Source organism: Pongo pygmaeus, chromosome 10 (genome assembly GCF_028885625.2).
Source record: "Pongo pygmaeus isolate AG05252 chromosome 10, NHGRI_mPonPyg2-v2.0_pri, whole genome shotgun sequence".
Classification (NCBI taxonomy): domain Eukaryota; kingdom Metazoa; phylum Chordata; class Mammalia; order Primates; family Hominidae; genus Pongo; species Pongo pygmaeus.
In genome coordinates, this window is record NC_072383.2 from 41,643,905 (window position 1) to 41,659,650 (window position 15,746).

Below are 15,746 nucleotides of genomic sequence, written 5' to 3' on the forward strand. Positions count from 1 at the left end.
AAATAAGTCTTAATTTTTATCATCTACTAAGCTACTTGTGGAAAGAGTAGATATTTGTTGTGTTTTATATCTTCATTAACACTTATAAGAAGGTGTTGCTTAGTGGTTAAATTTCTGCGTTTGTGAGTCAATCAAGTTTAGAGTTAAATCCTGTCCATTTACCAGATGCTTGACCTTAAGGAAGTTGCAAAAACTCTGTAAATCTCAATTTCATATTGTGAATTGGGAATAATAATACATTTTATTGTACCAGTGTGAGAGTTGATGTATACACTGTATTTAAAGTGGTAATAACTATCTTTGGCATCTTATAAGCATGCAATTTATGGTAGCTATAAATTTTGGGCTACTATCAAAGTCCATGGAATTGGAGATCCAGAATTTTGGGGTTAGTCCTTAAAACACTTACCCAGAGCCTCCAAGGTAGGTGAATGAAGTCTGTTGAAAAAGAGTTATGTTAAGGATTTTTAAGTTTGCTTTTGTTGTTAAATAAAACTAGTTAAATATCTGTTTATTTTATGGATAACAGAACCATCTGAAATAACTCCAGAAAAGAAAAAACTGAATTGGAGACAGTTTACCTCTCAGTGACTTCAAAAACATGTTTCTTCATAATTTCAGTAGATAAATAATGAACAATCATTATCTATTGGATGTATTTTAAAATTAAGAAGAATTAAGTTTTACCAATACTCTAAATTGTACAGGTATTATTATGTATAAGAAAAGGAGCAAAATTTAAGATAAAAATAGTTAAGTGATCAAGAACTTAAGAGTAAAATAAAAACTAAAAGATGGAGAGAGAAATTTGTCACCTAGCTACCTTCATTAGTTATATGATATGAATAGGGCAAGTTATGTGATCTGAGTCCCAGGTTTTTCAGAGAAATTGCAAAATTAGAAAAATAATAATTAGTATTTTCTTGAATATTAAATGAAAAAGCAGAAATGAAAATGCCTGATGAACAGTAAGCATGGTCTTAATGCTAATATATAATGATGAGTGGAAATAGGAATTAGCTGTACAAAAAGTAAATGGTATAATTACATTTTCTTATTTATATTTCAGTAATAATTTAAATCACACATTTGGATCAAATTTCATACTGCTTTATTATGCATGGAAATTTTTCGTAAATCTTGATATTATTCTGAACATTATTCAGGTATGATGTTATATCTAAAGCCTAATCCCAGTATTTTTCCAATTGTTTTGATTTGATGGAACTGAAGGAAAGATAGCTCTTCTCTCCTCTTTCAAGTTGCTCCAATTTGGGAAGTGTTTCTGCTCTGCTCATACTTGAGTGAGCATGCAATAATACCTTTGCTGAGTATTTCTGTTTGATTTTTCAAATCTGTCATTAGTCTTACAGCTCAAATATGAAGTGCACATGGTAATTGGTGGAGCCACATTCAGTCTTCAAGTGTAATTGAAAGTGACCCAGACACCCTGAGAGCTCTTCTTAGACTTCCAGATTTGTAAGCATATGTGATGGAACAAGAGCAAGACAGCTTGTTGAGAGTGGGAAAAGTCCCTTTGCCTGTTGCTGAACCAGAAAGCCTTAACTGTATGACTCTCTGAGTCCGGACAATGTCTTGTGTGTTTGTTTCCACAGAGCATATATCATTACAGACTATATGGGCATCCGAAATGAAAGTTTCATGAAATTAGCTGCAGTAGGGACCTGGATGGGGGACTTTGTCACAGCTTGGATGGTAAGAAAATTTTAACTTCACACATTTCAAACATCAAATGGAAGACATGTTCACAGTGTTGGACAGACACTGCTTTTGATGGTGTAGACTAAAATAATTACCTCTCTTTGAGTGAAACAAATTTATGAGTAAAGATAATTCCAGAGATTATATCTAATATCTGTGGACCTCAGAAAAAAAATCAATGCAATTAGAATATAAGTAATGGCACTCCACCAGAATCTGTCGATCGATCTATCTATTATCTATATATCTATCTAAACACACATGTATGTTTGAGCATATAAACATATACAGTCATAACATTAATAGAAATTCTCCCTATGAAGTTATAAATAACTTTGTCTAAATAATTTTGGCTTTTTTTTAAGGCATGTACAATTTTCAGGTAAGGAATGTGGTCTGGCCTGTCTCAGAAGACCATATGAAATATTTTTTTTAGCGATTTAAGAAATAGTTTTCTACATTTGTTTTCCTCATTGGAACTACTAATATAATGGTAACTGAGTTCTGAGTATTATCTCTTTTAATCTCTTTTGTATTTTCTTACTCCTTGTTACTATAAGCCTGGAACAAACAAACAAACATGTCTCCTGCTGAGCTCATCTGTCAAGAAAGTATCTTCTGTTTTTATCATTGGGTTAAAATTTAAAGATAGCATGTTTCTAGAAGGCTCTGGGTTCTATAAATTTATGAGAGACTCACAGAATGCAAAGAGTATAACTCACATAAAAATGGAGCACTTCATTAACACCGTTCATAAATGCAGTTGATTCTAATTACCTTTGTCAGTCTATTCACTTGAAAATGAGGAGATATACCAGAAGGCAGATAATGCCTGACTCAAACAAGACTTGGCATGGACATGTCCCTGCAGATATTGTAGGTAGATATTGTAGGTAGATATTGTAGGTAGGAACAAAAGAGTTCCTGCCATTTCTATTGATCGCTTCTTACCTGGAACAGGTGCTTTCCAGGATCAGGAAGCAGTTGTAGCTTAACTGCTCCTACTGAGAACATCCGGGAAGAGTATCAAGTAACTACCAAAGGGTTTGTATGGCCTGTTTTTTGAGCCTCCACGTACCTCTGTTCATTTTTAGAATGTTAACAGAACAGATTACTGTATGGATTCTATTCCATTAACTTTAAAATGTAAACTTGAAAAATGATTTATTTGTAATCTCTAGAAATAGCAATTAGAATAAGCTAGACACTGAGAACAGGCTGCCTCACATGAAAAATTTCTTTTTTCCGGGCTGGGCGCAGTGGCTCACGCCTGTAATATCAGCACTTTGGGAGGCCGAGGCGGGCGGATCACGAGGTCAGGAGATCGAGACCATCCTGGCTAACACGGTGAAACTCTGTCTCTACTAAAAATGCAAAAATTTAGCCAGGCATGGGGGCGGGCGCCTGCAGTCCCAGCTACTCCGCAGGCTGAGGCACGAGAATGGCGTGAACCTGGGAGGCGGAGCTTGCAGTGAGCCGAGATCGGGCCACTGAACTCCAGCCTGGGCGACAGAGCGAGACTCCATCTCAAAAAGAAAAAAAAAGAAAAATTTCTTTTTTCCATTGGAAAAAGCTTTTTAGGAGGAGATACATAAACTTTGAAAAATGTAATTTCCTTGAAATTTGAGGGGATGTTTAAAAAAATTTTTCGACATTAATTATGCATCGTGATTTTGACACCGCTTTGTGGCAAATCTGCTTAATAAGATGGAAAATATAACAAGATTGAGAGTCCAGGAATTTGAATTATCTGACCTGACCACCTGTGGTTCGACCTTCCACAAATAGTAAACAGTTCTCAGAGGCTCAGTTTGCAGATTTATCAAATAGGATTAACAGTTCCTTCCTGTGTTACATATTTTCTGTAAAGCTTAAATGTGTGTCCCTGTGATGTGACTTAAAATGCTAAAGTATAAGGTAGACATAAGCGCTTCATTGTGCACATTGTGGGGCTTCTCATCACTTTAGCTTGGCTCAGTCCTTTGAGGTGATGGCAAGGGCCAAGTCATTGATCCAAACCTCAGGATGCCTAGACTTCCTGAGCCTCAAGTGTGAGCAGCCCACCTTATCCCAGGCCTGGGGTCCAGAGTGTCTGGAGTTTATTTCAATCGCCAATGCTACAATAGGCTAACATGATATGGTACATTGCTTCCTGACTTTTGTCTTATACTGAACCTGACAAAAGTTAGAGGAGAAACAATGAACCAGCAGGACCTAGGAGCTCAAGTTTGCAGGCTCATGCCAGCCATTTATTACATAAATCATTTTCTTTTCCACTATGGAAACATTGTTTGTTTCTAACCCAGTTCTATCCAATTCCTCTCCAGCCATTTCTTCAAGATGGCACTTTCTGTATCGTATACAGCTCTGCCTCTCTTTATTGGTTCATTATTATTATTTTTTAAATTAGCATTTTTTCTTTTTTAACCATAGGGAGGGGTCCAATTGCTACAGCACCCTTAGGAGGAAAATGCATGGTAGAGTTTTGACCAAAGACCTATAACCCCTCCTGGTTGGATTTCTATTCTGCACTTGTCTGCCCCTCTCATCTGGCTAAGGGGAGTACAAATAATTCCACAGTTCAGCCTGTGATCTTTGTCTCCTTCCAAAGTCTGGCTGACCTTCATAGTTTCTTCTAATTTTACTGTTTTGATGTCTTATATTTCTACTAGCTAACCTGAAAACTTCACTTTTTTCTATACGAAAGATTACTGCTACATCACAGAACTAAGACTGGATTGAGAGTCAAGAAAACCGTGTTCTAGGTTGAACCTCACAATGTGATCTTAAGTCATCTAACCCCCTGGGGCCTTTCTGTAAGCTAGAAGGGAATCCAAAGTCTGTTTATGCTATGCTATATGAAACATTGACCTTTCCACATTAGACACAGGGATAGAAATAGCAAAGGAAATACCCAGCGCTCCTGATTTTAAAATATAATCACACAGGGAGGATTCCCAGAGCACATCATTTCTATTCCCATTTCTATTCACTGATTGGGCAGTGAGTTTCTGTATAAATATTTATATGTCTACATATGTGTATATTGATAACATTAAAAAAATAATATTTTCCCTCATGAGAGAAGTCTAAGGTAGCCTTGACCTTCATCTGTCTATAGGATTCTCATCATGAAATGAATATCAATGATGAGGGTGACTGTCATGGAAAAGCAGCTATTTACATTAACAATCGAAGTGTGTCTTTTATATATTTCTGAAATGGAGGATTTTTCTTTTATGGAAATAATTCAAAACTTTTTCATAGTTTTAAAAGGCATATCAGTATTGATGTGTTCCAAAGATAAGGATGGTGTCAACCAATATGAGAAATATCTTTGGCCCTCACATTACAGAGCTTCGAGCTGTACTGGGTCCAATTTCTTAGGCAGCTCTGACTTTTCCTGGCTCTGTGGTACTCCCCATGCAGAGGACAAGAGATACATGACACAGGGTTAAGGGTACTAATTCTTTTGTCAAATAGGTTTTTAAAATAGGTTAATATGTAAGAAATACATAAAGTGCTGAGCGACGTAATCCGCATTGAGTTGGGTCTTTGCTATGGGCAGGATCAGAGAAAAGCTCTGTCATGAAGATGTAAATAAAACAACATGGGGTGTCTCATGAGACACCATTTCCAGGTATCCACCTATGTGCCCATGCACTGTGCCATTAAGTCAGAAGCTGGAGGAGAGTTGGCCAGTTCCATATCACATTACCCCAGTTTTGCCATTGCTGCTTCAGCTTCTGATGAGGTCTAAGGTGGCAGGGGATTCCAAGGACATCATGATGGCACTTGCTTCTGCCCTTAATTTAATACCAGAGAGAAGAAGCACTTCTGCTGATCTATACCTAATAATCCCCTGTTCTAGCCCCTGGTACATCCTGTTCTAGTTGCTTCCATCTTACAGAAGTAAAGGGTATGACTCACAATAGAATCAGGGCATCAGACTCTAGGTTTGAGGTTCTTGTTGGGGTGAAGGGTACAGATAAGGTAAAACTGAGCCATGACCTAAGAAGATAATTCTGCGCCGGGCGCGGTGGCTCACACCTGTAACCCCAGCACTTGGGAGGCTGAGACGGGTGGATCACTTGAGGTCAGGGGTTCACTAGCCTGGCCAACATGGGGAAACCCCGTCTCTACTAAAAATACAAAAATTAGCTTGGTGTAGTGGCACATGCCTGCAATCCCAGCTACTCAGGAGGCTGAAGCCGCAGAATGGCTTGAACCTGGGAGGCGGAGGTTGCAGTAAGCTGAGATTGTGCCACTGCACTCCAGCCTGGGTGATAGAGCGAGACTCTGTCTCAAAAAAAAAAAAAAAAAAAGACAATTCTGTTAGCCAACACTGAAGCACTGAAGTCATCATAAAGCATCCTTCATCCTGAAAACCATATGCTGTGTATATCAACTTCTAATAGTCACAGGACATTGCATGGCTTTAACATAGTAGCCCTAGGATTATCTGTCAGAATTTATATATATGTGCCACTACTAGCAAAGGCTTTACCATAAAGTGATGTCGTAGACACATAAAATAGGAAAAAGTCAGTTTAGTTGTTTGCTAGTTGGCTTTACTTTTATTTAAGGCATTTATAGTGACCATCTGTTTATAAAATTATCTGTGTTTTTTAACGGACTTTTTTTCCCCTTGAAAGTTGGAGTTTCATTAGAGCCAGACAAGCTTAACCATTAAAGGTACTTTTGGATTAATAAAACATAGCCTTTGTAGTTGGAATATAGTAAGAAATAAGTTGTAATTTTTGCTGAATTATTTCTCTCTGTTGAGGATCTAGCAAGGATATGATTTTAGAAAAAAGGTGTTCATTTTAGAAAAAAGGTGTTTTTTAGAAATATATTTTACCTTTCTATTTTAACTGTGCCTATTTTATGTATAAGTACTACAATATCTGTCTAAATATTTGAGTGACAATTTTTGCTATCTTATTTTTCATACACTTTGTATTTTTTCAGAGATTTTATAATTAATATTTATACTGCTATAATCTTTGCTTCAAAATACTGTTTATAATAGTTAAGAGAAAAAGTTGAAAACTCTTCCTTACTTGACTAGAAGCTTCTTGAGGGGAGTTACAATGTCAATCATATTTATAATTATATTCCTAACACCCAACACAGAACCAGGTATAAAATAGGTGCTCAAGAAATATTTATTTAAAGAATAAATAGATCATAACAGCACATAAGCACTGTTTGATTTCTTTTTTCTAGTTCAGTTTTGTGACTTATTATTGTAAAATGAGCATTCTAGAATCCTATAAAGGTGGAAGGAGGTCAGCTATATTGTTCAGGGTATCATATATATTAACCCTGCTTTGCTCCTCTCCCTACCCCACCTCAACCAGGCTATGTACTTCTTCACACTAAATTTGTTCCCAGAACCACAAGGACACATGCTTGTGAACACTCTTGAATGGAAGTGATGAATTGCCAGTGTAAGTCTCCCAAAATGGTGATGTCATTCTTCAGTATAAATGGCAAAGAGTATAAAGAAAATATTAAGCTCTGCAGATCCTGCCAGTGCATTCTTCGAATGGTCATTACTGCTCTCAGTGGCACATTACTGCTCTCAGTGGCACTGTGTTGCTCCCAGCTCTGGGGCAGAAGGAAGCTGGGTTGAGATATGTCCCTCGAGTCATGTGAGCAAGAAGAGATTACTATATAAGACAGAAAATTGGTTAAATTTCAGTGGACAGAGAGAATTAAAGAACGGCATATACTTGAGAGTAAATACTATTACATCAAGGGTTAATATTCATTTACAAATCTAGAACAGAATAGAGGGAGGAAATATTTCTGCAGTGTTTGAGCATAAAGTATTCCTTCTAGCTTAAATATAGATAATGTGAAATAAAATTTATAATTATATAAAGATACAACCTAAAATGTGGTGATTTTTAATTGTCATTTTATGCTTATTGCACACTTATTTAGGAAAGGAGTTAACTGTATTATTTTCATTTTATCAAGTTAAAAATAGTTGAGTTCAAAATTTTCTAGTTTATACATGTCACTATTTTGTGGACTATTTCACAAACACTAAGTGTGTGAATGAACAGTAACCTGGAATATAACCAACATCTAGCTTGTTATTCTGTCTGGAATTGAGTTTGACAATTCATATTATAATCAGTGCCAATTTTCTAATTATTTCTCTTTTACTGATGTTTCAAAATGACAGAATAAAAAGCATAATTGAATTTGATTTAGCACTTGAAATAAAGTAGCAATAACAGTTTTATTGAACTTCATAATAGAAAAAAAATTTAAGCCATGAAACTTGGAATAGAAGGCCAGGGTGAGCAAACTCATTGAACACATGTATATGAGAAATGGAAGAGTGCAAACCAGATATTTAGCCATGGGAGCTGGACCTAAGAGCCGAACATTCCTCTGGGTCTTTCTCTTTTGCTGTCTTTCTCTGCCTGTTCATTGGAACCATTTTGACCTCAATCTACCTCTGATTAGTTAACCTCATGTTTGGTACATTCGTATGTTCCGTTTCATTACTTATACAGTGAAAATACAAACTGGATCAAGCATTTAATTAATACACTATCTTTCTATAAAGATTTCGTGTCATGTGAGGTTCTCTAAGAAAAAAAGCAGGCATCAGGGATTTAGCGGCACAAGATTTAAAGAGGAAGTACTCTTGGGGAATCTGTAAGAGATGAGAGAAACAGGAGAGAGAAAGAGAAGGAGGCAAGCAAAGATATAGTTACATAGTGTCAGATAAAGCCTGCCCTCAGCCTGATCTCCTGGGCCTGTGCTCTTGGGGAATGGAGTGCTCCAGTAGGTCAAGAGGATGTGAGTGGGGCACCAAAATGGACCATCACACAGACAAAACCCAAGGACAGCAGATTTAATGGCACCCATACTTGCCAAAAAAAAATTAATAATAATCAGTTTGTTTGATCATTTGATTGAAGCAAAGAGCATAAAAGGGAAATTATTTTTTGCATTTCCTTTTTGCTCATTAGGAAGTTTAGAGGGAAGTAAATGTGGTCATTTTGCTTTTGCATGTATAAATATTTTAATGTCTCTATAAATATTTCAGCTTTGTGTTTCATGTTCCTTCAAAATAATAAGTTCCAGCTAAAAAATTAATAAGGCAGGAGAGTCTAACTTCCTGTGTTCAGATAGCATCATAAGTGATGATCAAGAGTCTTTTAATTTTCAGGACTTTTGGAATTAAAAAAATAGAATATGACCTGGAATAAAAAAGGATTTCTGGGTAAAAAAGATTGTACCATAATGTATAGGTATTTAAGAACAGAGGCACAAATTCTGGCTTTCACTGTAAGTCTCCTAATGCCAATGCCCATCAAAATATCAAATAATTCTATAGTATGTGATAGGTATATTGTGTGCAATTTATATTTATTAAAAATTTATAGAATATAAATTTTATATTCATATTCACGAAGAATATGAAAGGCACCTAGGAAAATTCACCTAGGTATTGAATTGAACTACATTAAGATATGAAAGAAACTGAGGACATCTCTTATAGAAAGACATTCCCACCAGAGACAAGGGATGCTCATTTTTCATCTTTTTCATCCCCAACTTAGTTTCAGCTTCTTCCAATTCCATTATACTTTATTTCTATTACTTAGTTTATACTTCCTCTAGGTGGGTACCTCCTTTGTCCACATATTCTTTATGATTTTTCTAACGTAAAGTTCCACACATTTTAAAGCACTATTTATCCACCATTTACCTGAAGAACTTTGAATAAAGCCCAGGAGGCCTTGATACTTGATTTTTTCCTCTTTGAAAGTCAATGATATAATGAAATGAGTGCTGGCTGTTAATATAGGCTCATATTAGAACTTGAAAAAAGAAGCTATGTGCTTTTTTGTAGTACGTTTAGAAGGAGTTGAATGGCTCCCTTAACATTTCTTTCACCTTTTGTTTGGTGCCTCTTGTGGGCCGAGAACTATTCTAAATACACATATTTAGAATAATGTTTATATATAAACATTATATATAATAATAGTATATAATATATAATATTATATATAATATAAATATAAATATATTTATATATAAACATAAATATAAATATATATATATAAACATTATAAATATAATATATAATATATATTTAAATATATGAATATATTATATATTTAAATATATAATATATATTTATATATAATATAAATATGGTATCACATAAATATATGCATTATGTTTATATAAATATAATGTATATATTGTATTTATATAAATACAATATATACATTATATTTATGGAACCATTTTGACCTCAACCTACCCCTGATTCGTTAGATTCTTAAGTATATATTTATATATACTTAATAGTGCATACACACACACACACACACACACACACACACACACTCATATTTTAGAATCATGCTGGGCCTGCAGGAGGTGCTAACTAAAAGGTAAAATAAATGATCAGGGGAGTCATTCGACTAATTCCAGAAGTACTACAAAAGAAGCACATAGCTTCATATTTCAAGTTCTAATCTCAGCTAATATTAATGAGTACTCATTTTATTGTATCATTAACTTTATATCAGATACATACTGATTTTCCATTCATAAAAACCCTGAAACAGGTGGAGACACTGAAGCTTGGGAGGTTAAGTGTCTTGCCCTTGCCGAAGGTCATGCAGATACGGCAGTATGAATGGCAGAACTTGGAATATAACCCAGGCAATCTGGTTCCAAAGTTTTTATTGTTCCACATACTATTCTGACAAACTGAATAATTTTCTTGCAAATATTTAATAGTAGATCTTAATCCAATATGGCATATAGACATAGATTTTGGTTCAATTTTTTTTTTCTGCTTACATGTCAATAGAATTTGTTGAATTTTGTCATCAGATGGGGGAAGTGAGTATCTTTTTAGGCATGAAATGATATAACCATCACGTCTCAGCCAAACTGTTGCTTTTCAACTTTAGAAAATTCCAAAATTCCTATATTCCTGTTCCCTTTTGATAAAGATGGTGGAAAGCATCTTATTTCTGGAACGGGAAGAAAGTGAAAGAATAAGTTTTATCTTATTATTGTTTAAGATAGATATTGCAGTTCCTGGTTACTTAAGTGCTAAGTGTTTTTATGAAATTTCTGTTCTTTAGCAGTTGTTTGCTCTACAGATTTTTAGAGCAGTAAAGTTTTTTATATTCATAGAGTATGCCACATTTTTAGTTAAATGTGTTTTATCCATATTTAGTTAAACATCAGAAAGAGATTTATAGCAATGAAGTATCTTGTATTTATGCTTTATTGTTGTTGCTTCATAAAAGCTTCATTATGTTTCATGAGATTAAAGTATTTGAGTGAACACAGAGAATACAATATTTGATAAGAAATGGTTAAGTAAGAGTTTTCCTAAAACTAAGTTTGGGATATATTCTTCTCTTATATATCTGAAAGCTGATTAGGAAATAAATAACTTCTTTTTTCCCTGGCTGACAAAATATGTTAAGCTTTATCTCAGAGCTGGACCTGCCTCCACAATCCTTCACTAGTCTACCAAATTGCTCAGTGAAACATGTTAAGTAGCTTTTGGAACATGATATTGCATAAGGAGTCAATTAAGCATGCAATAGCATTAGAAATTACTGGTCAAGTGTAAGATCAAATAAATATCTCTGCCATTTCCAAAGATATCAGTTAAAACAGAAGAAAAAGTCCACATCAACAGTTTCTTAAATGCTATAGACAAGGACTCACAAAAAGAAAGTAGGACACCACGTGGGCCATGTTAAGAATTCCAGATTGTTCTTGACTACTGACCAGAGGATATATGAGAAGTAATGCCTATGAGTCAAGTGACTGAGATGAAACAGAAAACCTAGAGAGAAGCCATCTGTTTTCATTGAAAGAACAGCACCTCTAGTAAAGGTTTTAAAATACATCATAAAAATACTATGAACCTGTAGCTATTGAAGAAAAATGAAACCTAATAATTTTCAAAACCCAAGTGCTTTTTTTCTTATGTTGTAATTATCCTAATTTCTCTTTGGCATTTTCAGTTTGAACGAAAAATAATAGAATCAAGGAAAATTTTTGGCAAATCTAAGTTGCAGGTTTGAAAAAAAGAAGGCATTTTATTTTACTTAAATAAAATTTAGCAAAGTGAACCAGTTTTCCCCCAAACAATATGCTATGTATCTAAAAAATAACCCCTTGTTTTGATTATATGATTTTTTTAAAACATAAGCAGAATAATTATTCCTGGTACTTTTGCATACTTTACTTTCTCAGCCCTACAAGTCTCTATTGTAATGCCATTGCTATCTTTCTAAAATTGGTGACACCTTCAATTGACTATCTCTGTAGACCATAATATCTTTGAGAAAATGTTTTCTCTGGTGTCAAGGGATTTGTGAAGTGCAGAGCTTATTCAACTAAATGAGGAATAGTCCAAATTTATTTTTGCTACTGTTTTTGTCCAAATATTTCTTAAGATAATCATCTTTTTCCTCCATTCAGCCACCTTTTTGCAACAAACATTTTGAGATAACAAAACTCATGAAATAAGGTGTTGGATACACTCTCCCAAGACTAAACCAGGAAGAAGTTGAATCTCTGAATAGACCAATAACAGGAGCTGAAATTGTGGCAATAATCAATAGCTTACCAACCAAAAAGAGTCCAGGACCAGATGGATTCACAGCCGAATTCTACCAGAGGTACAAGGAGGAACTGGTACCATTCCTTCTGAAACTATTCCAATAAATAGAAAAAGAGGGAATCCTCCCTAACTCATTTTATGAGGCCAGCATCATCCGGTTACCAAAGCCGGGCAGAGACACAACCAAAAAAGAGAATTTTAGACCAATATCCTTGATGAACATTGATGCAAAAATCCTCAATAAAATACTAGCAAACCGAATCCAGCAGCACATCAGAAAGCTTATCCCCCATGATCAAGTGGGCTTCATCCCTGGGATGCAAGGCTGGTTCAATATACACAAATCAATAAATGTAATCCAGCATATAAACAGAACCAAAGACAAAAACCACATGATTATCTCAATAGATGCAGAAAAGGCCTTTGACAAAATTCAACAACCCTTCATGCTAAAAACTCTCAATCAATTAGGTATTGATGGGACGTATCTCAAAATAATAAGAGCTATATATGACAGACCCACAGCCAATATCATACTGAATGGGCAAAAACTGGAAGCATTCCCTTTGAAAACGGGCACAAGACAGGGATGCCCTCTCTCACCACTCCTATTCAGCATAGTGTTGGAAGTTCCGGCCAGGGCAATTAGGCAGGAGAAGGAAATAAAGGGTATTCAATTAGGAAAAGAGGAAGTCAAATTGTCCCTGTTGCAGACGACATGATTGTATATCTAGAAAACCCCATTGTCTCAGCCCAAAATCTCCTTAAGCTGATAAGCAACTTCAGCAAAGTCTCAGGATACAAAATCAATGTACAAAAATCACAAGCATTCTTATACACCAATAACAGACAAACAGAGAGCCAAATCATGAGTGAACTCCCATTCACAATTGCTTCAAAGAGAATAAAATACCTAGGAATCCAACTTACAAGGGACGTGAAGGACCTCTTCAAGGAGAACTACAAACCACTGCTCAAGGAAATTAAAGAGGATACAAACAAATGGAAGAACATTCCATGCTCATGGGTTGGAAAAATCAATATCGTGAAAATGGCCATACTGCCTAAGGTAATTTACAGATTCAATGCCATCCCCATCAAGCTACCAATGACTTTCTTCACAGAATTGGAAAAAACTACTTTAAAGTTCATATGGAACCAAAAAAGAGCCCACATCGCCAAGTCAATCCTAAGCCAAAAGAACAAAGCTGGAGACATCACACTACCTGACTTCAAACTATACTACAAGGCTACAGTAACCAAAACAGCATGGTACTGGTACCAAAACAGACATATAGATCAATGGAACAGGACCGGCCACATCAAAATTTGCCTACAACTATCTGATCTTTGACAAACCTGACAAAAACAAGAAATGGGGAAAGGATTCCCTATTTAATAAATGGTGCTGGGAAAACTGACTCGTCATATATAGAAAGCTGAAACTGGATCCCTTTCTTACACCTTATACAAAAATCAATTCAAGATGGATTAAAGACTTAAGCGTTAGACCTAAAACCATAAAAACCCTAGAAGAAAACCTAGGCATTACCATTCAGGACATAGGCATGGGCAAGGACTTCACGTCTAAAACACCAAAAGCGATGGCAACAAAAGCCAAAATTGACAAATGGGGTCTAATTAAACTAAAGAGCTTCTGCACAGCAAAAGAAACTACCATCAGAGTGAACAGGCAACCTACAAAATGGGAGAAAATTTTCGCAGCCTACTCATCTGACAAAGGGCTAATATCCAGAATCTACAATGAACTGCAACAAATTTACAAGAAAAAAACAAACAACCCCATCAAAAAGTGGGCAAAGGATATGAACAGACACTTCTCAAAAGAAAACATTTATGCAGCCAAAAGACACATGAAAAAATGCTCATCATCACTGGCCATCAGAGAAATGCAAATCAAAACCACAATGAGATACCATCTCACACCAGTTAGAATGGCGATCATTAAAAAGCCAGGAAACAACAGGTGCTGGAGAGGATGTGGAGAAATAGGAACACTTTTACACTGTTGGTGGGACTGTAAACTGGTTCAACCATTGTGGAAGTCAGTGTGGCGATTCCTCAGGGATCTAGAACTAGAAATACCATTTTACCCAGCCATCCCATTACTGGGTATATACCCAAAGGACTATAAATCATGCTGCTATAAAGACACATGCACACGTATGTTTATTGCGGCACTATTCACAATAGCAAAGACTTGGAACCAACCCAAATGTCCAACAATTATTATAGACTGGATTAAGAAAATGTGGCATATATACACCATGGAATACTATGCAGCCATAAAAAATGTTGAGTTCATGTCCTTTGTAGGGACATGGATGATACTGGAAATCATCATTCTCAGTAAACTATCGCAAGGACAAAAAACCAAACACTACATGTTCTCACTCATAGATGGGAATTGAATAATGAGAACATATGGACACAGGAAGGGGAACATCACACTCTGGGGACTGTTGTGGGGTGGGGGGAGGGGGGAGGGATAGCATTAGGAGATATACCTAATGCTAAATGATGAGTTAATGGGTGCAGCACACCAGCATGGCACATGTATACATATGTAACAAACCTGCACATTGTGCACATGTACCCTAAAACTTAAAGTATAATAAAAAAAAAACGAAATAAGGTGTTTGTATACATAGTTTTTTAATATTTTATCAAATTTTGATGTTGCAAAATTACAGGCCTTTAGTATTCCAAAACCCCTCTGAGGGTCTCTCTTACTTCTTCATGAATCTATTCACTTAACAAATATATACGTAACACATGTAAAGTCATAACAAATTAGTAAGGAGTAAACATTAGACTGTATTAAGTATGGTAAAAATTGAGTCAAAATACCATTGCATTTGAAGTTAACTTTCTCTTATTAATCTCTCAATGGTCTTGTTCCAGCCAGCCCCTCCCTAGACTTGCTGGTTTGGCAAATGGTCATGCTGTGTATAATTTGTTCTGCAATGCCTTTTGGTCTGTTCAAATCTTACCAACCATGTTTCAGTAGCTTAAGTCATCAGTTTGTGATGAGGTCTTAATGAGTGACAGTGGCTTTCTCTGTTAAACTTGCATAAATAATAAATACCAGCATTGCAAATTCAAATGCCCTCAAGGCCAGGCTGATCTAGTACAAGTGTGAAACATCTGGTATGAGATAAAAGGGTCTGTGAGGAGTTGAGGGGAGCTGTGTTGAATCAGAGATCGTGTTTCTTGTAAAGAAGTATTAAAATTCAGTTTACAACAAAAATATCACTAATGCAAAGTACGATATAATTTCAGCAGAAATTCTTCCCCTTGGTCACCTGACAGGGAGTCCTGCTTTGTGCTTTTTAAACAGGGCACATTAATCTGGAAACTG

General features: G+C 35.6%; 1 protein-coding gene across 3 annotated transcripts in view; it reads left to right on the forward strand.

Annotated features, from left to right (window-relative positions):
• The window catches only part of TMEM117 (transmembrane protein 117), a 561,961-nt gene that overhangs the window by 300,685 nt on the left and 245,530 nt on the right, over positions 1 to 15,746 (forward strand). For 2 of the 3 annotated variants that reach the window (XM_054443489.2, XM_063672657.1), the window contains one exon: positions 1,617 to 1,716. The exons of the other annotated variant lie outside the window; for it this stretch is intronic. In XM_054443489.2, coding sequence (XP_054299464.1) covers positions 1,617 to 1,716 — 100 coding nt within the window. The remainder of the gene's footprint in view (positions 1 to 1,616; positions 1,717 to 15,746) is intronic. 3 annotated transcript variants of the gene reach the window in all.